The sequence below is a fragment of the Nerophis ophidion genome, linkage group LG07 (genome assembly GCF_033978795.1).
Source record: "Nerophis ophidion isolate RoL-2023_Sa linkage group LG07, RoL_Noph_v1.0, whole genome shotgun sequence".
Classification (NCBI taxonomy): Eukaryota; Metazoa; Chordata; class Actinopteri; order Syngnathiformes; family Syngnathidae; genus Nerophis; species Nerophis ophidion.
Window position 1 is genome coordinate 57,652,934 of NC_084617.1, and position 26,533 is coordinate 57,679,466.

General features: G+C 39.6%; 1 protein-coding gene across 1 annotated transcript in view; it reads right to left on the reverse strand.

The window, feature by feature from the left end:
- The window catches only part of inpp5jb (inositol polyphosphate-5-phosphatase Jb), a 61,891-nt gene that overhangs the window by 22,640 nt on the left and 12,718 nt on the right, over positions 1 to 26,533 (reverse strand). The window contains exons 2-5 of the mRNA XM_061906654.1: positions 17,580 to 18,067; positions 14,212 to 14,319; positions 13,910 to 14,018; positions 1,674 to 1,790 (exon numbers count right to left, since the gene is read on the reverse strand). Coding sequence (XP_061762638.1) covers positions 1,674 to 1,790; positions 13,910 to 14,018; positions 14,212 to 14,319; positions 17,580 to 18,055 — 810 coding nt within the window. The 5' untranslated portion in view covers positions 18,056 to 18,067. The remainder of the gene's footprint in view (positions 1 to 1,673; positions 1,791 to 13,909; positions 14,019 to 14,211; positions 14,320 to 17,579; positions 18,068 to 26,533) is intronic.

A 26,533-nucleotide genomic window follows, 5' to 3' on the forward strand; every position in this document is an offset into this window, starting at 1 on the left:
TGCACAGTACAGTACATATTCCGTACAATTGACCACTAAATGGTAACACCCGAATAAGTTTTTCAACTTGTTTAAGTCGGGGTCCACGTAAACCAATTAATGGTGCCTCGGTGTGCATTGTTTACACAACGTGCGGTGCGCTACTTAATATGTCCGTGTCGTTCGGTACACCTCCGAACCGAACCGGTTCAATACAAATACACGTACCGTTACACCCCTAATGGGGACAGTAAGATTCATCAATGGATGTTTAGCAAATAAGTAAAAATGTGACTGTAATGATAGCACATAGTAGCTATTGTTGCTAATAATTGTGTCCTCCTGTTCAGATAGCCAACTGTCCCTTGAAAAACAGAATTGTCCCATATTTAGAAAAAAAAAGTAGGCTACATGTCCCTTATTCAAATGAAAAATGACGCACTTAGTTCCATAATATTGTGACGATAAAAAATAGTCAGAAAAATCTAGCTAATTAGTTGTAGCTAGCTAGAGTTCTGGTCTTTGGACTCCAAATGTGCCATTTACCACATTTTTGTTGTTGTATTTTTTTAAAAGGAGGTAATGGGTATGATTTCAAGCTCGTTTATTTCGACAGGGAAGCTAAAAGTGCCTAACACTTCCATGGATTATGCGCTAACCTTTCAAGGTTCATTCAACAACTATGCTCTCGTTTCCACTTTAAAATTTATGGCTTGTCCTCAAAACTGAACCACAAAAAAAGTAACATGATTATCTAAATACATTTTTGGCTTTTACATTTTTGGTGTCTGGAACTGAATACAGGCAGCACGGTGGAAAAAGGGTTATTACGTCTGCCTCACAATACGAAGGTCCTTAGTAGTCCTGACTTCAATCCCAGGCTCGGGATCTTTTTGTGTGGAGTTTGCATGTTCTCCCCATGACGCCGTGGGTTCCCTCCGGGTACTCCGGCTTCCTACAAATTCCAAAGACATGCACCTGGGGATAGGTTGATTGGCAACACTAAATTGGCCCTAGTGTGTGAATGTGAGTGTGAACGTTGTCCGTCTATCTGTGTTGGCCCTGCGATGAGGTGGCTACTTGGCCAGGGTGTACCCCGCCTTACGCCCGATTGTAGCTGAGAAAGGCTCCAGCGCCCCCCGCGACTCCAAAGGGAATAAGCGGTAAAAAATGGATTATAAAAGTTATTTCTGCGTTCATACGACTTGGTTTTTAGCGGACTCTTTGAAACAGATTAATAAAAAATTCTAAGGTACCACTGTATACTGTATACTGTATGTAAAAAGTTCATACAATTCACAATAGTGCTTATTGGAGTCATACATGTGTGGACAAACATTTTGCTCATTAGCAATAAAGCTACAGTCACACAAAAGAGTGTTTTCCCAGAAAGGCTTACTAAAAGTCCTAATAAATTGCTAAAATTTAAGCATCAAGGCTCGATTTTGGGATATACCTTTTGAATGCAGATTGTAAAAGCTTTGAGACTCATTAAAATTGTATGAAATTGTACAATGTAGGGTAACAACATAATATCATCTTTGTAACGGTGTATTTGTTTTATTTTTAGATTATGTCTTACTGTGAAGATGGCTGTAATAGTGTCGGTTTAGATATGTACGTACATCTCTGTTACAGTGAGGATGTTTCATAACACAGTGCTAATTTGAGGGCCGCCTATGTGGCCATCTCACCCAGTAACCCCCCAGGCCGGTGCGGGTGGTCTCAGTCTGGACTCCTCGGAGGAAAGGCAGATGGTAGTACTTGGCAAAAACCAGCAGCAACACTCCCTGCATCCTCTGAGAGGTCACCTATGGCACAACATGGCAGAAAAGATGGGCATTGATTTATTTATTTGTATGTTTAATATGGACATAACAGTTGCATTTCACAAACCAGACCTACTGAAATGAGATTTTCTTATTCAAACGGGGATAGCAGGTCCATTCTTAGTGTCATACTTGATCATTTCGCGATATCGCCATATTTTTGCTGAAAAGATTTAGTAGAGAACACCGACGATAAAGTTTGCAACTTTTGGTCGCTAATAAAAAAAGCCTTGCCTTTACCGGAAGTAGCAGACGATGTGCGCGTAACGTCACGGGTTGTAGGGCTCCTCACATTCTCACATTGTTTACAATCAGCCTCCAGCAGCAAGAACTATTCGGACCACATTATAAATGGGTTGTACTTGTATAGCGCTTTTCTACCTTCAAGGTACTCAAAGCGCTTTGACACTACTTCCACATTTACCCATTCACACACACATTCACACTATATATATATATATATATATATATATATATATATATATATATATATATATATATATATATATATATATATATATATATACATATATATATATATATACACATTATACTATATATAAATACCATTTTTAATGAATGAAAAAAATAGGCACACAAATGCTGAAGTGTAAATGATTAACTGCACAGTCTTCTGCATATATATAAAAAAATATAATAAAAAAAACTGTAGTCATTTGGACAGTTGACTTTATGACACTTAGACAAATAAGGCCATGGCTGGCCATAAACCCATGTGGAAACATGTTGCGTCATCTTACAGCATTGTATGCAGATCATGACATTTGCGAAATGCAAGTGTAGAATATGCATAGTAATTGGGTAACTTTAGCACGAGCACTGCTTAAAGTACAACAAAAGTGTTAGAAGTGTTTGCATGCTATGCCAAGCTCCCTAGTGGATGTTTGTTGTTATTCTTCCCCCACTCCCCTCCACTGGTCCACTCATCTCAACTGCAGACCAATGAAGCATAATCAGACTGAGCCTGAAATGCCCTGTGGCCAGTAATGGAGGCTCCCATCTCCACGTGACCAAAGACCCTATTGCTTGTGTTCTTACTGGCTGGATTTAAGGTTTTGTTGCATAATGATTTTTTAATTGAACTGCAAATCGCGCATCAAATTTTTTGTGAAGTGTGTATGTGGATATCACACAAAGAAGACATCATAGAAGAAGAAACGTCTATCTATGATGTGTACACCCAAACTAAATAAAACAAGAAATGTAGTCGTTTATGGCAAGATAGCACGGATTCACAGTCGGAAAGGTCGTGATAGAAATCAAAAAACGTTTTTTTGTTTAGAACCGGCTCCCAGTGTTTCGGTTTCAGTTGTGTTAACAAATCCCTTATCAATACCTGCATGACGTCACCACGCACGACTTTGAAGCGGCATAAAAAGAGGAGCTGTTCACGAGAAAGGATGACAACAGGGTAAGTTGCAATATTTGCAAAGTGGATATTTTCATCAAAGAGAGGAAATACAATTTAAAAAATCATGACACAGAGAATGTGACAAATTTGAAATAATGACGCATTTTTTGATCCCGTTTGACCTGGAAGTGAATCGCCACCAGCAGCAACAGCAGCAATGTTAATTCTCCAGGTAAGTAACTAACTAAATATTATAACATACTAACATGTTATCATGTTAGTAGGAGCAAGACAGGGCAGAGCCCGCCCAATAAATGTCTTGCCTCCTCAAATCAAAATGCCTGAAGTTGAGGATGTACATTTTAATATACCCACAAAATGTGTATATGACAACATGATCAGTAGTAGCGTAGCAATTCGCCATAAAACTGCGCGATTCAAGAACGCCTTCCTTCCGCACTCCATCCAGCTGTATAATCAGTCGCCATACAGCAATAGATGATATTTGTCTATTACTAGACTGCTTCTATGTTCGCTACCGCTCTTTGTTTATAATTTATATTTCTGCTGGATCAACTCTTTTTTCATGCAGCAGCTGTTACATATTGAAACTTACATATACTGTAATATTGTACATGGTAATTGGGATTTGTTGTATATTGTGTATATCAGGAGTCACCAACCTTTTTGAAACCAAGAGCTACTTCTTTGGTACTGAGTATTCCGAAGGGCTACCAGTTTGATACACACTTAAATAAATTGCCAGAAATAGCCAATTTGCTCAAGTAGTGTCAAAGCGCTTTGAGTACCTTGAAGGATGAAAATCCCTATACAAGTATAACCCATATACCATTTACCATAAAAGGGACACGCTACAACACTCATATGTCGTTGTCTGCCCTCTTCTCTGTCCCTCGGCTGGGTGAGAGGCATTGCGAGTGTCCAAGTGTCGACAAATTAAAAAACGAGATGAAAAGTTGTCAGAAACAAAATCCAGTCATCTTTAATTTTGTCTTGTAAATATGTTGAACACATTTGGAATATATCCAAGCACAGTTCTTTAATAGCATTAAAGACGAAAAGGGTGAGGGTTAGCAAAAAAGGTGCACGGGCCAACGAGATGCTTATAATGTGCGATGACGACGTTAAATTTGTGGATTTAAAAGTGTCCTACATCATAATATGTGAACACCTAGGCCTGGGCTGATATTCAGTCAAATAACCGACGACAAATGAAAATTAACGTCGGTAAATCGCCATATGGATGATTCAAGAGCATTCACACTTTGTGGCCTTTAACGGATACGCGTTTTTGTACCATAGCTGAATGAAAAGAAGGGGGTGAATTATCTTGTTCTCATTAAGAGTCTTTGACTCTTTGTGCAGCAATGCGGAGCCGCTAGCCCGCTAGCATCGCATAGTGCAACTTGTTAGCATGTAGCAGTGACATGGACAAAATGATCACAACACCAAATGCCACAGCACCAAAGTGGGAATATCTCAGTTTAAACCTTTGGAACAAGATGAGACTATCAACACTGAAAAGCCAGTCTACTGAATGTGCAAACAGTTGGCAAACACCAAGCCAGGTCAGTGTAAACAAAACAGTGCAAAATAGTGTGGTTAAATTCATCGCCAAAGAAATGCTACCATTTAATACGGCTATAAAACTACAATTTTTTTTAAAAGGGCTGTCATGATTTTGTTTCAAGTCGGCATTTCGCAATCGGAATCTGCCAAACTTAATTTTATTTTGCATATGACCTGTTAGTACATCTGTTTGAACTGTAGTGTAGCGCACTTTTCTTTAAGAACGTCCTGACTTGATTGTCAGTTAAGTCATAATGTACAATTTTATCTCTGCCTTCATGTTCAATTCTGAAGTGAAACTTTGTTTGTCAATACTTTTGGTATTTTATTTATTGTTATGGTTGTGTGTATTTGAGCTCACCCCGACCCCCTCCTTAAAGGCCTACTGAAACCCACTACTACCGACCACGCAGTCTGATAGTTTATATATCAATGATGAAATGATGACGCAGCAATGGTTGCTGTGAGGCGAGAAATTTGGCCGCCATCTTGAAGTGGTGATGAGGAGCCGGCGAGCAGCCTAAACTGACAGTTGACAGGTAGAAAACAAAGATGCTGGGCTGGTGTTCTGCGTTTTCAGCGAATCGGGGGATTACTTTTCAAATATAAGATTTAACATTAACGTACTACTGGTTGGAGCTTCACGGTGGCAGAGGGGTTAGTGAGTCTGCCTCACAATACGAAGGTCCTGCAGTCCTGGGTTCAAATCCAGGCTCGGGATCTTTCTGTGTGGACTTTGCATGTTCTCCCCATGGAAGCGTGGGTTCCCTCCGGGTACTCCGGCTTCCTCCCACTTCCAAAGACATGCACCTGGGGATAGGTTGATTGGCAACACTAAATTGGCCCTAGTGTGTGAATGTGAGTGTGAATGTTGTCTGTCTATCTGTGTTGGCCCTGCGATGAGGTGGCGACTTGTCCGGGGTGTACCCCGCCTTCCGCCCGATTGTAGCTGAGGTAGGCGCCAGCGCCCCCCGCGACCCCGAAAGGGGATAAGCGGTAGAAAATGGATGGATGGATGGATGAAATACTAACATTGCAACACATGCCAATACGGCCTTTTTAGTTTACTAAATTACAATTTCCCGCGGAGTTTCCTGTTGAAAACGTCGTGGGATGATGACGCGTTTGTGACGTTATCGGTTGGAGGGGACATATTAGCCCAGCACAACTTACAGCTAAAAGTCGTCTCTTTTCATCGCGCGATTACACAGTATTTTGGACATCTGAGATGCTTAATCTTTTGCAATTTGTTCAATAAATAATGGAGAAGTCAACTAAGAATGCTGTTGGAGGAAAGCGATGGATTGCAGCTGCCTTTAGCACCGAAACACAGCCGGTGTTTCTTTGTTTGTGGTGAAGCTTTAACACAGAGCGGTCAAGCGAACATGTTTCTCTACGTCAACGAGCAAGTTTTTGGATGGGAAAATTGTGATATTAAGTCGGCTCTTACTGGAGACTTGAGTGGATTACGCGACCTCATCCTGCAGCTCAAAAAGGCAGCTGTGATATTGGCTCCTCGGCTTCTCTCAGAGACACTGGCGTTCACCGCAGCCCTCTGACTTTCAGGTATGACTTCATAATCTCACTAAAACACTATTAACACAATAAGCAGATAAGGGATTTTCCAGAATTATCCTAGTAAATGTGTCTAATTACATCTGAAACGTTCCCACTACCGCCGTCTGGAGCCGGCGCCTTTTTTTTTTTTTTTTTTAGTGCTTCACTCTAACTTTCCTCATCCACGAATCTTTCATCCTTGCTCAAATTAATGGGGAAATTGTCACTTTCTCAATCCGAATTGCTCTTAATGCTGGTGGTTCACATTATAAACAATGTGAGGATGTGAGGAGCCCTCACACCGGTGATATCACGCGCACATCGTCTGCTACTTCCGATACAGGCTAGGCTTTTTTATTAGCGACCAAAAGTTGCGAACTTTATCGTCGATGTTCTCTACTAAATCCTTTCAGCAAAAATATGGCAATATCGCGAAATGATCAAGTATGACACATAGAATGGACCTGCTATCCCTGTTTAAATAAGAAAATCTCATTTCAGTAGGCCTTTAAGATGTTTTATTGATTTTGGTTGTAATTTTAATTCAAGTGCAAAATGTTGCTACAAGACAAAGTATATTCAACTGCTATTTGTTTTATTTAACATGAAGATTTAAACGTTTTTATTCCAATTACAATATTAAAATACACAAGAAATACACGTTTATTGCATTTGAAAAGATATATCATTATCATTACATCAGTGGTTATTTGTTATTTATAAAAATAATAGCAATAATATTGTTTATCGGCAATAATTCGTAGAACAATATATCGTCAAACAAATTTTGTTATCGGCCCAGGTCTATTAATAACCTGGGAGAAAGTGAAGAGGACACATTTTATTTTGTACAGCAGGCGGTAGTTGTGGTAGTTGCTAGGTCCTGCCATGCACGTAACAGCTTAATTACGGAACAAATTACAATATCGCATATATTAATGTAAAGCATATCACCTAGGAACTCCAAAATTATTATCAGCTCAGTTTTGACCAAAATTGAGTTACTGGGTTTTGCCTTTGGACAGGAGACTTCTACACATTCAATAGCAATACTATCATGAATTATATATTACTTTGGACCAACTAACTGCAACTGCGGTGAAGTTCACATCAATTATATATTATGTTCACACTCCGCTACGGTTTAAGTTTGGCTGACGTTCAGACACGAAGTGTATAGTCTCTCTCAGATATTTGTCAAATGCCAAGAATCTCCCTAACCCCACATTGTAACTGCCTCATGTTGAGAGCCAAACAAATAATCCACATTAACGTCATTTCGAGCACCCTTTAGCTGACCATGATAGCTGGAGGACAACGTCAGGGCTGTTGTCAGAGGCCCATCAACATAGCGATCCAGAAATAAAACAGCACCCTGGGAGACGTTTGTCTCACTCTTCCAGTTCGACAGCTGATTTAGGCTCCAAGAGATGATTAAGTCGCTCACTCACCCAACTGCAGCAGACATCCTTTTACAACCAAGATAGATCTCATGCAATATGGTATTATTTAATATGGTTTTCTCCTATTTTGCATTTAACTAAATCCAAGACAAAAAATATAAATACCTCTCAGAATGATAAAGACCTGCCTGTATTTAGCATAATAATTGTTTTAACCTTCAAGACTAAGAAAAAAACACATTTGAATACATCTAGAGAAGCAGGGTTGTAGAGGGCCAAAATGTATCTCACCGGTCATCCTCAACTTTTAAAAAAAACTTTAAGCCGTTACTTTTTCCCCACACTTTGAACACTGTGTTTTAAACAATGCTGCGGCTAATTAATGGACTTTTACGGGTTCAGACGCTTCACATGCCAGCAATAAAATTAACCTCATCACTTCACACCAATGGAATTGCTTAATGGGTTACGGTGGAATAATGAAATAGTTCACATTGAATCAAATACACTTACATAATAAATCATAGGCCTAGGTCGATTAATCAAACAAATGAAAATGTACTCAATAACTTTGCCAGCATTAATTAATTGCTATGTTTGTGTGTGTTTGTTAGTCTTGCGCTTTTTAACAGGGAGAAAGAGGGTTCACTCACTGCTTTGCTCAAAGCACCCGAGTGCATTTATTTAACAGTAGAATTAAATTAACAAAGAAAAGCCTCTTGTCAATCTTCCAGACCCGGGAGCAGAAAAACATTTAAGAGGGAGCGTTCCATTTTGTCAGGGAGTCCTCTGCCAAAAATTGATGCTCCACTGCCGGGGCATGGTCTGTCCACAACTGATTATTATTATATTTGTGGTTATTGAAAGGATATGTATTTGAAAATACTTAGGCCCTTATTGTGTCCGAAAAATTAAAGAGTTGTCCATTTCTATGGCATTAATGAGATTGTAAAGGACTGTCAGTGATTTGCTGTTGATGCGCTTAAAATCTCTTTCTTGTTTGAAAGCTACATACAAAATTAACTGTTCATGCATATACCGGTAATACATATTCCGAAAGTATTAAGAAAAAAGTAAAGTATAAAGGATGTAGTCATTAAACCAATGCATTCTTAGTTGCAAAAATGTGACTCAAAGTAATATTGTGATATTGAAACATGTCATCTGTGCATATATTATATGCGGTAATCTCCAAGGTTTCTCATAGTCACCGTCACCGACATTACAGTGGGGTGAGTTTTTCCTTGCCCTAATGTGGGATCTGTACCGAGGATGTCGTTGTGGTTTGTGCAGCCCTTTGAGACACTTGTGATTTAGGGCTGTATAAATAAACATTGATTGCTTGATTGATATATTACTAGAACACCCTGAGGAGATGCACAAATAAGATGTGTCCATATCAAAATATTACTTTGAATCATTTTTGGGCAATCACTAAATTGCCTTTAGGGGTTTATTTAAGTTTATTAAAAAGGTACTTCAACACTTAAACAGTACATTATTGTCATATGTCACTATGGAATAATTTATGCACACATGAAATGTGTCAATATCAAAATATGTTGAATCACTTGTTGGCAACCAAAAATACATTGATTTAAAGAATACAACCAAAAACGTTATTACTATTTATTATGTAAGTGAACAAATAACCTTAAGGTGTGTCCACACCTTAAGGTTAGAGGGGGTAAGACAACTAAAGTCCGCACTAAAGGTAAAAGGGAAAGGGGTAGGCCTGTGACCACATGGGGGAAAACGATCACAAATGATCTGCAGTCAATGGGACTGAACTGGTGAAGAGGCAAAAAGTCTCGCTATGGACAGATTGAAATTGAGGTCTGCTGTTGCTGCCCAATGCTCTGCAAGGAATGGAAGGAATCAAGTCTAAGTAAGAACAAGTAACAGTAAATATTGTATGTATATGTAACTTCAAAACCGCAAATTGATTTTAGCACATCAACATGATAGTGTCACAGCAGTAAAAATGAAACGTGTACTTTTCACTTCATCCAAGTTGTACACATATTATGATGTGGAACTTGTTAAATCCACATATTTTGTTTTTGCCGGCGACTTCCTCATCTCACAAGGAAAATCATCTGCTCGGCTCTTCTTCATACCTAATTTCCAACCTTCTTTCTAAGAACGCCGTGATTGCGAACTTGTACCCACCCATCGACAAGACAAAATTAAATATGATTGGATTTTGTTTCCGTCAACATTTTTGTCTCCTTTTTGTACATTAACTTAGATGAAAGTTAAATGAATTATTGTCTTAGTCAATGTGCTTTTGTTTTGATTAGTTATCGTCTTGTTTTACCTGCTCCAATGTAAAAATAAATAAATAAATAAATAAATAAATAAATAACAAACAGCTTCCAGGGCGCCGCCCATAATGCCAGGACTGCAGTTATCCACCATCTTTGTCTCGGTGGGCGTAGAGCAGGGGTCGGCAACCCGTGACTCCGGAGCCGCATGCGGCTCTTTGGCAACTCTGATGCGGCTCAGCTGCACAATCGTCGACACCCCAGATTGTTGCGGGGAGATTCCGGAATTCAATGCCTCTCCCGGACATCACCCGTAGTCAACGTTCTCCAATTTTCACTGGGGAGATTCCGGAATTCACTGCTTCTCCCGGACATCACCCGGAGTCAACGTTCTCCCATTTTCACTCGGACTACAATATTAAGGGCGTGCCGTGATGATATTACTCTTAACATCCTCTTGAACGTCATCACACCCGCCATTCACGGAATGCTATTTGCGTCCTCTTGAATGTCATCACGCCCGCCATTCGTGGAATGCTAATTGCGTGCCGACCGGACAAATGCATTTCGCTGCTTCTATCGGCACATGTATGAGATTGCAAGGCATACTGGGGGACAGAGAGTACACTGACGGTTGTGATATAAACAACTTAAACACTCCTACTAATATGCGCCACATTGTGAACCCACACAAAAGAAGAATGACAAACACATTTCGGGAGAAAATCCTCACAGTAACACAACATAAACGCAACACAGAAAATACCCAGAATCCTTTGCATCCATGATAAATTCTGACTATGTTATACACCCCGCGAGCACCAAACCCCGCCCACCTCAACCACGCAGGGGGGGGGGTTATTCTAGTAGGAGTGTTAAAGTTGTTTATATCACAACCATCAGTGTACTCTGTGTCACCCAGTATGCCTTCCAGTCGTGTGCGTGCATCTGCAGAAGCCTCTCACAACATGTTGCTGGACTGGCAAGCAGTTTGTACATGTTGTAGAAGGTGTTTAAGGCAATGGCTTCATAGCATGCCCTTATTCTTGTCATCTGGGTGATCACCAGCAGATATTGGCGAGAATAGTTGCGGCTCCCATTGTCTTCCTCATTTTGTGAAACGGGTCGGAATGGCTCTTTGAGTTGTAAAAGTTGCCGACCCCTGGCGTAGAGCGAAACTGCTATCTTACACTCAGAATCTGCAGACATAGATCTTGCCTCGCTAGTTGCGATTCGCTCGTGAGAATCACCGCAAAATAACAAAAATAAGTAGGAACATTGATGACTGCAAAGCTAAACATTTCCTGAGTTGTGTGTGCGCAATATTTCGGCTTCAAACCAAATGAGCCACATGAACCCATCACCACAAACGGATGAGCGAGTGCTGTAATGGCTACAAAAAAATTGTAACCTTCCGTTCATAGAGGTAAAAAATACAAGTCACAAGAAATAAGTTTATTGAGTTCAAAAGGGTTGCTTATATTTTATTATAACATATTATGATTACATTAGTGCTTATTTGGTCACAAAATATTGCTAACAATAAAATAATTTCCATCCATCCATCCATTTTCTACCGCTTATTCCCTTCGGGGTCGCGGGGGACTACAATCGGGCGGAAGGCGGCGTACACCCTAATTTATCGCCAATAATTTGTGGGACAATATATCGTCGAGCCAAATCTGTTATCAGCCCAGGCCTATTCAGTCAACCATTTAGCAGGCTACACACTCATCACTGAGAAGAAACGACTAAATGCACACAACACAGCCCCAAAGCCAAAGACGATTGACCTGGCCATTGAAAAAGTAAAAACCTGCCACACAAAATAGAAATACACCAAAAGGCTGGACCGCCGCATGCCCACGAAAACGACTTGAGAAATTTTAGCGTGCAGTACGAGGAGAATGAGGAGTACGACGAAGACAGCGCTCTCTAGTAGACTCTAGTATGTTGTGTTACAGGAACGTTTTTTTGTTTTTTTATTTGTAAACGAACACCAGTGCCTTTGTAAAAAATAACATGTTTCAATTTTTTCACCTCCAACTTAAAGACTTTTGCGGCAAATATATGTACAAAATAAAATTTGTCCTAAAATTACATTGGTGTGGCTTATAATAAGGTGCATTCTATAGCCTGGAAATGACAAATATACGTACATGTACCGTACAAATTGTTTAATGACATCAATCAATCAGGACCCAAAAAAGGTCAGTGCAAATAAAACTGGAAAATATCTCAATCCTATACATCAGGGTTCACCAACGTGGTGCCCGTGGGCACCAGGTAGCCCGTAAGGACCAGATGAGTAGCCCGCTGGCCTGTTCTAAAAACTTCCCAGTGAGCTGCCTCTATTTTTTAAATTGTATTTATTTACTAGCAAGCTGGTCTCGCTTTGCTCGACATTTTTAATTCTAAGAGAGACAAATATTCAAATAGAATTTAAAAATCCAAGAAAATATTTTAAAGACTTGGTCCTCACTTGTGTAAACAAATTCTTTAATTTTTTTACTTTGCTTCTTATAACTTTCAGAAAGACAATTTTAGAGAAAAAAATACAACCTTAAAAAATATTTTAGGATTTTTAAACACATATACCTTTTTACCTTTTAAATTCCTTCCTCTTCTATCCTGACAATTTAAGTCAATGTTCAAGTATTTTTTTTTAATTGTAAAGAATAATAAATACATTTTAATTTAATTCTTCATTTTAGCTTCTGTTTTTTTGACGAAGAATATTTGTGAAATATTTCTTCAAACTTATTCTGTTAAAAATTCAAAAAAAATATTCTGGCAAATCTAGAAAATCTCTAGTATCAAATTTAATTCTTATTTCAAAGTCTTTTGAATTTCTTTTTAAAATTTTTGTTCTGGAAAATCTAGAAGAAATAATGATTTGTCTTTGTTAGAAATATAGCTTGGTCCAATTTGTTATTTATTCTAACAAAGTGCAGATTAGATTTTCACCTATTTAAAACATGTCATCAAAATTCTAAAATGTATCTTAATCAGGAAAAATTACTAATGATGTTCCATAAATATTATTTTAATTTTTTCAAAAAGATTCGAATTAGATAGTTTTTCTTTTCTTTTTTTCGGTTGAATTTTGAATTTTAAAGTGTCTATCTGTGTTGGCCCTGCGATGAGGTGGCGACTTGTCCAGGGTGTACCCCGCCTTCCGCCCGATTGTAGCTGAGATAGGCGCCAGCACCCCCTGCGACCCCAAAAGGGAATAAGCGGTAGAAAATGGATGGATGGAAGAGTCGAAATTGAAAATAAACTATGTTTCAAAATTTAATTTTCTTTTTTTTTTCCCTGTTTCCTCCTCTTTTAAACCGTTCAATTAAGTGTTTTTTTCATCATTTATTCTCTACAAAAAACCTTCCGTAAAAGAAAAAAAAAATGTTCGATGGAATGACAGGCAGAAATACCCATATTTTTATATATATATATTTATTTATTAAAGGTAAATTGAGCAAATGGGCTATTTCTGGCAATTGACTTAAGTGTGTATCAAACTGGTAGCTCTTCGCATTAATCGGTACCCAAGAAGTAGCTCTCGGTTTCAAAAAGGTTGGTGAACCCTGCTATACATCATGTAAAATGAGGTATAAATCCTTTGTTTTTGAGACGGTCAGTTATTTCTGAGTATTAATATCTATGTAGAAGCAGTTCTTGGCTCGTTCAAAGTGCATACAACGGGCGTTTCGACGTTACACAACGAGCGGAAGATAGCGGACACGCAAACATTACACGGTTGTTATAATACATCACCACTATTTCTTGCTCAGGGAACAAAATGAGTCGTGGCAGCAATAGAGCAGTAAACAAGGAGCAAGGAGCTCATGAATGGAAAAGGAAGTGCATTTCTAATACGTGGACACATGTTCCTAACCAAAAACTATTACTGACCAGCACGTATCCAAAGGGGCTGAGTCTCTCCATGCAGACCTCGCTCCACTGGTCCGTGAAGAGGACATCTTTCAGCCGTTTGTTAATCATAGAGTTCACTTCCTGCAGCCTTGGAGACATACATCACAATGCACAGAGGTCAGGGGGCGCAAACAGAAAAGGGAGTCTTTGATCATCGTTCAGAGCAGAGAGAGAGACGGCTCATTAGTAAGAATTGTCTTGATGTAGTCACAACCACATGGACAGATGCTTCATGTCAGTCGTTATGTGAAAAGGCACTGCTGTCACTGTGGAACACTCACCCGATGATGTACATGTCTGTGTTTCCATCACCTACATTCAAACCCAGCAAGCAGGTGATGTCATCAGGGGGCGTGGCCGAACCCACGTTCCAGGTGATGATGTGCACCCTGTTGGCAAAGACACTGATATGAGATTAATTTATACAGTAGGTAAGGTTGTATTTTTGCCTTATTGCTGTGAGAATCCTGTGACTGAATCAAAGGAGTGGGACTATCCAGGACGAGCTGAAGTGTGCTAAAACAACCACCAGGTACCATCTGTGAGCAGATAACACTGTATCATCTCATTCTCTTTAGGACTGGTAGTGCATTCTTCTGGTAGTGCATTCTTCACTCACGCTTAAAATGAAAGATAAGGCAAAAATACATACCTACTTCAGCCTAATCTTTTTATTATTTCCTGCACACTTTCGGTATTATTTTAGTAAGAGCGCATATTTTTGCTGAGGTTCTTGACATAAATTTACTATTAAAACCTGGGGTCCCCAAACTTTTTGACCAGGGGGCCGCATTGGGTTAAAATAATTTGGCCGAGGGCCAGGCTGCCTATATATATATATATATATATATATATATAGATAGAGAGAGAGAGAGAGAGAGAGAGAGAGAGAGAGACTGGCGTTCACCGCAGCCAGCCATATACATACATATATATACATATATATATATATATATATATATATATATATACATATATATATATATATATATACATATATATATATATATATATATATATCACGTCATCGACTGCAAAAGGCATTTATAGACAATGTGATTGGGGACAGGACAATTGATCCGTGTTAAGGAAGGAATGAATGGGGCCATGTACCGTGAGATTTTGAGCCAAAACCTCCTTCCATCAGTGAGAGCTTTGAATGGTTGACCAAATACTTATTTTCCACCATAATTTACAAATAAATTCTTTAAAATTCCTAAAATGTGAATTCCTGGATTTTTTTTCCACATTCTGTCTCTCACAGTTGAAGTGTACCTATGATGAACATTACAGACCTCTGTCATCATTTTAGGTGGGAGAACTTGCACAATCGGTGGCTGACTAAATACTTTTTTGCCCCACTGTATGTGAAAAATGTACAGTTAATATAAGTGATCAGTCACGGTATTGATTTTGGACAATGTCACTCTTGGAACATTGGTATCATAATTGGCAGACTTAAAACCCTGATCGGAACATCCCTAAAAAAACCTCTTAGTTACAAAACATTTAATCACAATTATTATGAAGTCTTCGACAAGGCATCTTAACCTGGGGCGACTCTACTCTGTATTTCATTGTAATATGTACAGTATTTTATATTTGATATGAAGCAGTTATTCAGCAAAATGAAGTGTGCCGGGCTGATGTTCTGTTCGTGCAGAATTGTCAGTGTGTAATAGTCGGTCATTGGAACTATACTAAACAAAAATACCGTACAAACAACACTTTTTTTGCTCCCATTTTTCATGTGTTGAACTCTAAGATCTAAAACTCTTCCTATATACACAAAAGACCTATTCCTCTCAAATAATGTTCACAAATCTGTCTAAATCTGTGTTCGTGAGCATTTCTTTTTTGTCAAAATAATCTATCCCACATCACAGGTGTGGCATATCCAGATGCTGATTAAACAACATGATTATTGCACAGGTGTGCGATAGGCTGCCCACAAATTACAGGCCACGCTTCAATGTGCAGTTTTGTTTTATTGGGGTGGGGGGTGTCAGAAAAGCAGTCTAGTATCTGGTGTGACCACCATTTGCCTAACTCAGTGCAACACATCTCCTATGCATAGATTTAAACAGGTTGTTGATAGTAGCCTGTGGAATGTTGGTCCACTCTTCAATGGCTATGCGAAGTTGCTGGATATTGGCAGGAACCTAAACACGCCATCGTATACACGATCCAGAGCATCCCAATCATTCTCAATGGGTGACATGTCCGGTGATTATGCTGGCCATGCAAGAAATGGGATATTTTCAACCTCCAGGACTTGTGTACTGAACGTTGCAACATGCAGTGATGGTCTTGTTCGAACAGCACAACAATGGGCCTCAAGATCTCGTCACGGTATCTCTGTGCATTTAAAATGCCATCAATAAAATGCACTTGCGTTCGATGTCCATAACATACGCCTGCCCATACCATAACCTCCCACCCCCATCATGGGCCACTCGATTCACAACATTAACATCAGCAAACCGCTCTCTGCCATCTGCCCTGAACAGTGAAAACCGTTATTCATTGGTGAGGAGAACACCTCTCCCTTGTGCCAGACACCATCGAATGTGAGCATTTGCCCACTCAAGTTGGTTACAACGACAAGTTGCAGTCAGGTTGAGACCCCGATGACGACGACAAGCATGCAGATGAGCTTCCCTGAGACTGTTTCTGAGACGGTTTCTCACAGTTTATGCAGAAAGGATTTGGTTATGAAAACCAATTGTTGCAACAGCTGTCCGGATGGTTGGTCTCAGACGATCATGGAGGTGCACCTGCTGGATGAGGAAGTCCTGGGCTGATGTGGTTACACATGGTCTGCGGTTGTGAGGCCGGATAGATGTACTGCCAAATTCTCTGAAACACCTTTGAGATGGCTTATAGTAGAAAAATTAACATTCAATTCAAGGGCAACAGCTCTGGTGGACATTCTTGCAGTCATCATGCCAATTGCACGGTCCCTCAAAACCTGCAACATCCGTGGCATTCTGCTGTGTGATAAAACTGCTCGTTTCAGAGTGGTCTTTTATTGTGGGCAGCCTCAAGCACACATGTGCAATAATCATGCTGTTTAATCAGCATCTTGATATGCCACACCTGTGAGATAAAATGGATTCTCTTGGTAAAGAAGAAATACTTATTAACACAGATTTAGACAGATTTGTGAACAATATTTGAGAGGAATAGGTATTTTGTGTATATCGTAAAAGTTTTAGATCTAAGAGCTCAACTCATAAAAACAAAAACAAGTGTTTTATTTTTGTTCGGTGCATCTACTTGAGGTGGTCGCTAACCTGTTTTATTATTGTTCACAAATGTGCTCCACAAATTCTGCCGAGCATCAAGTCCGTCATCTGATAAATAGCTAATATGTATCAGTTGTGATGTTTTGAATGATACACAAATATTTTGAGCTATTTAAAACTTTGCTAGTGGATGATATTGTTTCCCTTCACTGTAATAATGTGTCGGATTAATGTATATTACATGGACTGTTAAGTCAATAACAACACTCAAATACTTGAAAACAGCATTGTGTTTCTATATTGCCTGAATTCCCCAGTGTGAAATGATGTCAATAATCTTGTCTAGTTCTTCACTGGAGACATGTTAGGACAAGAGTGCTCTGAAACATCAGTCAACTTACCTGAAATCCTCCACAGTCTGGGCCTGAGTGTCAGCAGTTCCTGCAACCGACAGAGCTCTCTGGGTGTGAGGGTTCAGGTGAGAGGGTAAAGGCCTGTTGGCAGGTGGGTGGGGCACTGAGGCAGCTCTGATCGCCTGGTGTCCTGGACCTTTAGGACCAGTCTTGATGCTCGGTTTGTCCCCCGAGGGTCTGAAAGCAGGTTTTGCGCGACTTGCTGCCGCGCCATCAGGAGCACACTGGCCCTGGTTGTCCACTGTTGTGGGCTCCGCTTTGGGTTCGGATATGTCGAGAGAACCTTCTACTCTGGTACTCCTCTGTGGCCGACGAGGCCTGGCAATAGCGGCATGTGGCCCAGCGGTGGGCTCACGTGTTGGATCTGATGGATTCGGTGTGGTTGTTTGAGACATCACTGTGCCTGCTGCTCTATTAGGGTCGTCTGCTGCCATCTGGCTTTGGCTCATGTTGTCCGGCTCCATTTCCAGGTTTCTCTGTTAAAAAAAGACACTTGTATTTTAGTAAATTAATTAGGGGTGTCTTAGAATCGTAAACCATTCGACATTCTCAATTCAGAGGTTTCTGATTTGACTATTAAACTCACAGTTGAATCGTCGGACATAGAGAACTGGGCCTCGCGCAACAAACTTGCATGCGCATTAAAACCTGCCGTTTGCCATTATTCACAGCAAAGTTGAGATGTATCAAGACTAACGTGGTCGTAGACATGTGCGCTGACTCACGCAAACTCTATAGGTGCAGTACATACATTTCTACAGGCTGTGGATACTTTAGCAACACACAAAGGTGATGCTGGGTAGAAGTTCACAAAAAAAGTGCCAATTTTTATACTTCTCAGACTGATTGATGTGCACATCAGAATGTCAGAAACATATGAACAATTACCCCCCTCCCCATTTTCCCAATGCATTTAATGTTTCATATTCATATAAATATTTGTGAGGACATATTAATTTATCTAGGCCAGTGGTTCTCAACCTTTTTTCAGTGATGTACCCCTATGGACATTTTTTTAATCCAAGTACCCCCTAATCAGAGCAAAGCATTTTTGGTTGGAAAAAAGAGATAAAGAAGTAAAATACAGCACTTTGTTGTGATTTATTAAATTGTATAACAGTCCAAAATATTGCTCATTTGTAGTGGTCTTTTTTTGAACTATCTGGAAAAAAAAGATATAAAAATAACTAAAAACTTGTTGAAAAAAAACCAAGTGATTCAATTATAAATAAAGATTTCTACACATAGAAGTAATCATCAACTTAAAGTGCCCTCTTTGGGGATTGTAATAGAGATCCATTTGGAATCATCAACTTCATTCTAAACATATCTTCACAAAAAAAGAAATCTTTAACATCAATATTTATGGAACATGTCCACAAAAAATCTAGCGGTCAACACTGAATATTGCATTGTTGCATTTCTTTTCAAAGTTTTTGAACTTACATTCATATTTTGTTGACGTATTATTCAATATATATAAAGGATTTTTGAACTGTTGCTATTTTTAGAATATTTTAAAAAAAATATCACGTACCCCTTGGCATACTTTCAAGTACCCCAGAGGTACACGTAGCCCCATTTGAGAACCACTGATCCAGGCAATCATTCCGCCATCTATCGCTGTCAAAACGTGATCCTGGGACTCCTTGGCCATGTCAGTGGGACAGCAATAGAGGGTAGTCGTTAAGTTAATAAATTGAGTCATTAAACAAAAGTCAAATTATTTTTTCGTATCTTTTGTGATATGCTGGCATATTTAAAGGGGAACTGCACATATTCCCCCTCCCCCATTGTTCACAATCCTTATGAGACAAGAACACAGGTCTTTTTTTTTTTATATACATAATTCTAAAAGATGATAAACGCTTGGAAAATTTGGCTAATAGAGTCACCGTTGTAGCCTACACATTAAACTGTAATCTGACTGATGTGAATAGCCTACTGTGAATTAGACACATTATATTCACATTGGGGTAATCAGAGTCAGCTGCCTCTTCTCAAGTTTATGTATCATTGTAGCACCTATCTTTTCAAACAGGGTGCAGCACTAATTTCCCCGAGTCAGTTCTGCCCACGCACATCAAATTTTTTTCTACACTTTCTTCCAGACACGAATATTTCTTTTTTTGTTTCAGCTTGTGTTCAGTTCTCGGAGACACAGCGATATCAAGCTGACAATTGCTCTACAGTTCACCCAAAACACGAGAAGTAAGCATCTCCTACTGAATTGTGATTGGTCAGACCGTGCCGAGCTGCAGCACATTGCTACTTTGAATATGATTTGTGCATTTATAAGGGGGCGTGCCAAGCCACTCACACGTCTGCAGAAGATTTCAAGTTGATTGCAATAGCTGAGATAGGCACCAGCGCCCCCCGTGACCCCAAAGGGAATAACCGGTAGTAAATAGATGGATGGATGCAATGTAACAAAGAAATGTGCTTGATCCCCCAGGGATCAATAAAGTACTTTCTATTCTATTCTATTTCTATTGGATTTGTGTGTCCGAAGACTTTAATACGTCAACATATTACTCATGCCGTTTTCTGGATTTGAACTTATACATATATTTTTAGTAGGAAAGCCAAGCTACTGTTGTTACTTTAGGCCCCAGAACAGACAGGACGGCACAGGCAAGCAGAGTGCATGTACTCAAACTCAAAATGTGTTTACATAAGTTTAAATTGCTTAATGGGGAAATACGTTAATGTCTCTTGTTTTCATGTTAGCAATTAGGCTAGCGAGCTGGCACAAATTAGTCAATGAGTTTATCAAAGTGCATTTATCAATCACAGTTTTTCCATCATTTTAATTTAAAACGGGAAAACTAACAGTCGGAAATTTTACCGCAGTTAACGTTTTTTACATACCTAGTTTAACTGTATCTTCCTTATTTTAAAAAAACAACAACATTTAATTCAATTATATACTGAAAATGTTCCTGCGTCATTAAAAAAATTGGTTTTATTGATGATGACAGCTTGACGCTGAAACTGATCATTTTGAATAGTAAAACTGAGGGCAAATTCGATTAAATTGGAAATCAATTGTTTAACTTTGGAGGTCCCATTGTCAAATTTCCAAAAACAGAAAAAAAAAATCACTAAAGCTCACTGTGCCAATAATTTGTTGACCCAACAAGACAGGACTAGTCTAATTCTTGCACTATCAAAGCCTTGGAAATACATTGCTAAATAATAATCCAAAAATAAAAAATAACAATGATGCATTGATCTATTTGGCAGTGCCTTTTATGAGACAATAAGTCCTGTACACACTACCATTAAATCTATTTATGCCTAATGGGTCGTCTGCTGTAACCAAGGAGATGCTCAGTCACTTTATATCAGCTGGGAGCACCTGACACACACACTAACTACACATGAGGAGACACAACAGCAAAGGTCACAAGAGCTGAAGTAATACTGGCAATTAACGGAGCTTTAAGGTCCATCCATCCATCCATCCATCCATCCATCTTCTTCCACTTATCCAAGGTCGGGTCGCGGGTCAGCAGCCTAAGCAGGGAAGCCCAGACTTCCCTCTCCCCAGCCACTTCGTCCAGCTCTTCCCGGGGGATCCTGCGGCGTTCCCAGGCCAGACATAGTCTTCCCAACGTGTCCTGGGTCTTCCCCGTGGCCTCCCACCGGTTGGACGTGCACTAAACACCTCCCTAGGGAGGCGTTCGGGTGGCATCCTGACCAGATGCCCGAACCACCTCATCTGGCTCCTCTCGATGTGGAGGAGCAGCGGCTTTACTTTGAGTTCCTCCCGGATGACAGAGCTTCTCACCCTATCTTTAAGGGAGAGACCCGCCACCTGGCGGAGGAAACTCATTTCGGCCGCTTGTACCCGTGATCTTGTCCTTTCGATCATGACCCAAAGCTCATGACCATAGGTGAGGATGTGAACGTAGATCGACCGGTAAATTGAGAGCGTTGCCTTCCGGCTCAGTTGCTTCTTCACCACAACGGATCGATACAGCGTACGCATTACTGAGGACGCCGCACCAATCCGCCTGTCGATCTCACGATCCACTCTTCCCTCACTCGTGAACAAGACTCCTAGGTACTTGAACTCCTCCACTTGGGGCAGGGTCTCCTCCCCAACCCGGAGGTGGCACTCCACCCTTTTCCGGGCGAGAACCATGGACTCGGACTTGGAGGTGCTGATATTCATCCCAGTCGCTTCACACTTCAGAGAGCTTTAAGGTAATTTAACCAAAATCCAATTCCATCTTGAGTAATAAATGAATCCCATGTTGTATAACAATATGTTCAATCGGAACAATCGACGTACAAGGAACAGCAAGTTTAAAAAAAATAAACATTATGAAAAGGGCTTGACATTTCAAACTGCAGACATGCAACAATGAGAAAAAATGCCACTAAAGAAAATCTAATTTCTCACTTGTCCAATCCCATTTCAGTAAAAGAATACATGGATTATTTGAACATGGAAAATGGTATCATTAAATCACAGGAAGTGAACTAAAAATTAGTAATTGCTGGGACATGACGAAGGGGTATGGGATTAAATAACTCCTTCTTCCTAATCATTTTTGGACATGTTAAAGAGGATGTTTGAAACCTATACGCTGATGCCAAAAGGGCATTACTTTCCTGAGTGTTGTCGGCAATATTTCCTGTCCTCATCCGGATTTTAGCATGTAAACTATGTTCCTGCGTAACACACATGCCGGCACATTAGCTTTGTGCAAGGTCAGCGAACGATAGCAATTTAGCAATGTTAAGCTACTAAAGTTATTTGTAATTGAAAAGTATAGCCCTTTGGTAACAACAACACAACATTACAAATTGTTATTTACTTCTCTTTGACTGTTTTTGTGTGCGTGCACATGTGGACAGCGGTGAGTTTGCACAGGTACCAAATTTGGTACTTTAATAGGCACCGACCGTATTTCGTCAATGTTAACAGGTATGGGTTTACGCAAAATCAAAAAAGGTGCCATATTTCGATATCTTTTGTTTCACGAGACATCACGTCTAGTTGCAGACTCGGCAAAACAACCACTCAAGTAGCACTCTAAACAGAATCAAGTCGGACTGACTATAGTCAAGTTACAATTTTCTATGCCAAAAAAGCAAGTATGCCTGATAGCAAATGCTCGAACATACAGTTAAGCGCAACTTTTAAAATGCACTTGCTTGATGCTATTCACATTGGATTTGCCATAAACATGCTAGTGATAAGCATTAGCGATTTTGCATGGCAATTTAAACTCCTTCAAATTTGGTATTGAAAACTACAACCAAGATGCTGCACCTTACAAACAAACATCTGGTGTGTAATAAGTACAATACTGAGTGTAAACCCTTTCTAGGCCGCGTCAAAAGGTTAGTTTCAGCTTAATGGCAAAGACTACTTCCTGACTAGGCAACACACCGTAGTCCAGGGGTCGGGGACCTTTTTGGCTGAGAGAGCCAAGAATCCAAATGTTTTGAAATGCATTTCCGTAAGAGCCATATAATATTTTTTTCAACACTGAACACAACTAAACGCGTGCATTTTTAAGTAAGACCAACATTTCTAGAGTATAATAGGTCTCTTATTCTTTGTAATAACATTGGAATTCTGAAGCTAACTGTGGAGGGGGCGTGGCCTGCGGGCCTGCGACAGGTGCGTGGATGGCCCAGATGGGCATTGTTATCTAATCACCTGTCGCTCTGTTACAAGCAGCAGCCAGGAGGAGAGACAGGGTTGGAGCTGGAGCCAGAGTGCGAGCGAGAACGAAAGAGAAAAAGACAACTGCTGGAAACTATTGAAAAATAAAACAATATTGTAACCCTGAAACAGGCTCTCATGTCTGTGCTTGGTGGTGTGAAGACCCCCCATGAGAGCAAGCCCCACACTAACCCATAATAAATAAATAACTTCTTACCATTAACACTTCTTGAACAGGTGCGGTAGAAACGGATGCATGGTTTAAAAATACATGAGAATGTTTTATATTTTCAACATTATTTTTAACACTGTGATTACAAGTGGAATTATTCATTACTTATCGTGTCAAGCAATGCCAGCTCAGATTTACCTGAGAGCCAGATGCAGTCATCAAAAGAGCCACATCTGGCTCGCGAGCCATAGGTTCCCTACCCCTGCCGTAGTCATATACACTACTACCATTTAATGTCTTGGAATTGTTACTGCATGCAAAGTCTTCTATATAAATACTTGCAAATGTGACTCAGAAGTGTAATAAAACAAGATACAACCACTGGACACCACATTTATCATTACCAGCTCACTGCTAAATGTTGAATTTTTTAAAAATGTGATTATTATTATTTAACAAATCAGTGTTTATTAACCCATAAAACTCACGCAGTGTACGGACAAATGGTACTGTCGAGTAAAACAGTATTTATTCCCTGGTACCGGGAATTGGTACCTTGAACGCCAGACACATTTATTGGAGTAACAAGAATTTTTTATTCAATATAATGATACGAAATTAGTAAAATATTGTGAAAATGATATGTTCTGTAACATAAGCTTCCCAGGGGTGTTGTTATCATTTTTGGTTTAAAAAATATACTATTGAGGAAGTTGCTAACAGCCCCTCTAAGCATGTAGGAAATCAATACATCATTACGATTGTGAAGGAACGGTCTTAAAACAAGTCATACAACAGAAAAACTGGGACAACTTGACCCAAATCATTAGAGTTAATGGTGAACATGATGTACGTCTGCATTAAAAATATTTGTGTTGAGTTGTTATTTTGAGTAGAAATGACAAAGAAATGTCACTTTGTGTTGCTGTGTGTACAACCAAACATTGCAACAAGCGTTAAGTCTTCTTCCTGTTCACGTGTGAGCATTGATAATAATTAACCAGGACTTTATGATGACCATGACACTCTTTCGTTGACACACACTATTTGTCTGGGAAGAACATGTTCTTATGTTCCACGTACAGTTCTTAAAAGGGAGTGGGCTTAGAACGGAGGGCAATTACGCTCACGTGGGTGTGGGTGGGTCCAAAATAATGAGAGCAGAGAGAGTTGGGTAAGACATCCCAGTTTAGTGATAGCATTCTGGGGGTTTTTTTCAGAACAAAAACTTCCCTTAGGCACTGTCTATTTCTCCATGATTTAACCACCCCCTCCCCTCTCTTATTGTCTCTAATCCTCTCTCTCCCCTCTGTCTACTGCGCCATCTTTACTTTTATGTAAAGGTCATTCAATCTTACAAATGATATTTTGCTTTTACTTCATCTTTCGTCAAAGTGAAGTAACAATGCCACACAATGATACATGACAAAGCAATAATGTGCAGCGATTTGATTTTGATGAAATGTTTTTTTATGATGAACCATAGGAGTCGAATGCCAATATAGAATTTTACCAACATGGAGAAAACCGGTCAGATGAAAATTTGAAACACCACCCCGAAAGAAACATTGAACCTCACAAACCTTTGATTAATTTGGTTTTGTTATTTGGCTTTCTGATTAGTTTTTGTGCATATTCACAATCCGGTGCCAATTTACATGTTACACATCAGAAGTAATCTGAACTAACTAACTAATTGCAGCTTAGCAACATGAATTTTGTATGTAGTATACCTTTGTCATTCATCACTGAAGTTAATAAAGACTTGGTGTTATTAGTTAATTTATTTTTACGACAGTTAGGTTTGTTAAAATTACTTTAAAATAAAAAACTGTGGAGTTAAAGATTTATGACGTATAATGATGACAGCCAGATTAAACCGAATGGATATATCTTATTGCAGTGTTTCCTATAAAGTGTTTGCCACAACAATAACATTAGGAAGAATTGGCGCCTAATTATATATATTTTTTAGAATTTGTGTTTTCACCCTTACTCAATACAATTTTATAATTGGACTGTCTGTATAGCTTGTTGTTCCAATTCCGTACAGTAAATGGGTTTGTAACTCTGCTTTTTAACGCATGTCGCAGGTGACTCGGTCACATATTATGACTAGGGCTGTCAAATTAATGAGTTTATAAATTAGATTAATCACATTTCGGAATTTGTATTATCAGGATTGCTTGCTTGATTAAAATTAGCTTAACAAAAGACCCCAATATTTGTACACAAATGTAATTTTATTGTCAGAATGTCGCTTCAGAAAGTTGTCAAACCTTTTACTTGAATTAATTTATTTTCACCAAACTTGGTAATAGTTTTATCTAAAGTTCTTCCAGACTGTATTTTGGAGTAAAATTTGCAGGCTAGCACACCTGTCGGTGTGTCTACACTGATCTTTGTACTGATGTATGCATTGACTGTATCACGGGTAAGGTAAAAGAGTTTGTACAATCAAAATATATTTCATAAGTTAAGTGTGTTCACGACTAATGCGATCATTTTTTTCTGATTGATCACATTAGTTAACTTGCTAATTTTGACAGCCCTAATTATAACACATCTGTTGACGTACATACTGAAGCCATACTTGCCAACCTTGAGACCTCCAATTTCGGGAGGTGGGGGGTGGGGCGGGCAGGGCGTGGTTAAGAGAGGAGGAGTGTATTTATATTATTCATATATTATATATATAATATATTACATCCATCCATCCATTTTCTACCGCTTATTCCCTTTCGGGATCGCGGGAGGCGCTGGCGCCTATCTCAGCTACAATCGGGCGGAAGGCGGGGTACACCCTGGACAAGTCGCCACCTCATCGCAGGGCCAACACAAATAGATAGACAACACTCACATTCAAACACTAGGGCAAATTTAGTGTTGCCAATCAACCTATCCCCAGGTGCATGTCTTTGGAAGTGGGAGGAAGCCGGAGTACCCGGAGGGAACCCACGCATTCATGGGGAGGACATGCAAACTCCACACAGAAAGATCCCGAGCCTGGATTTGAACCCAGGACTGCAGGACCTTCGTATTGTGAGGCAGACGCACTAACCCCTCTGCCACCGTGAAGCCCTA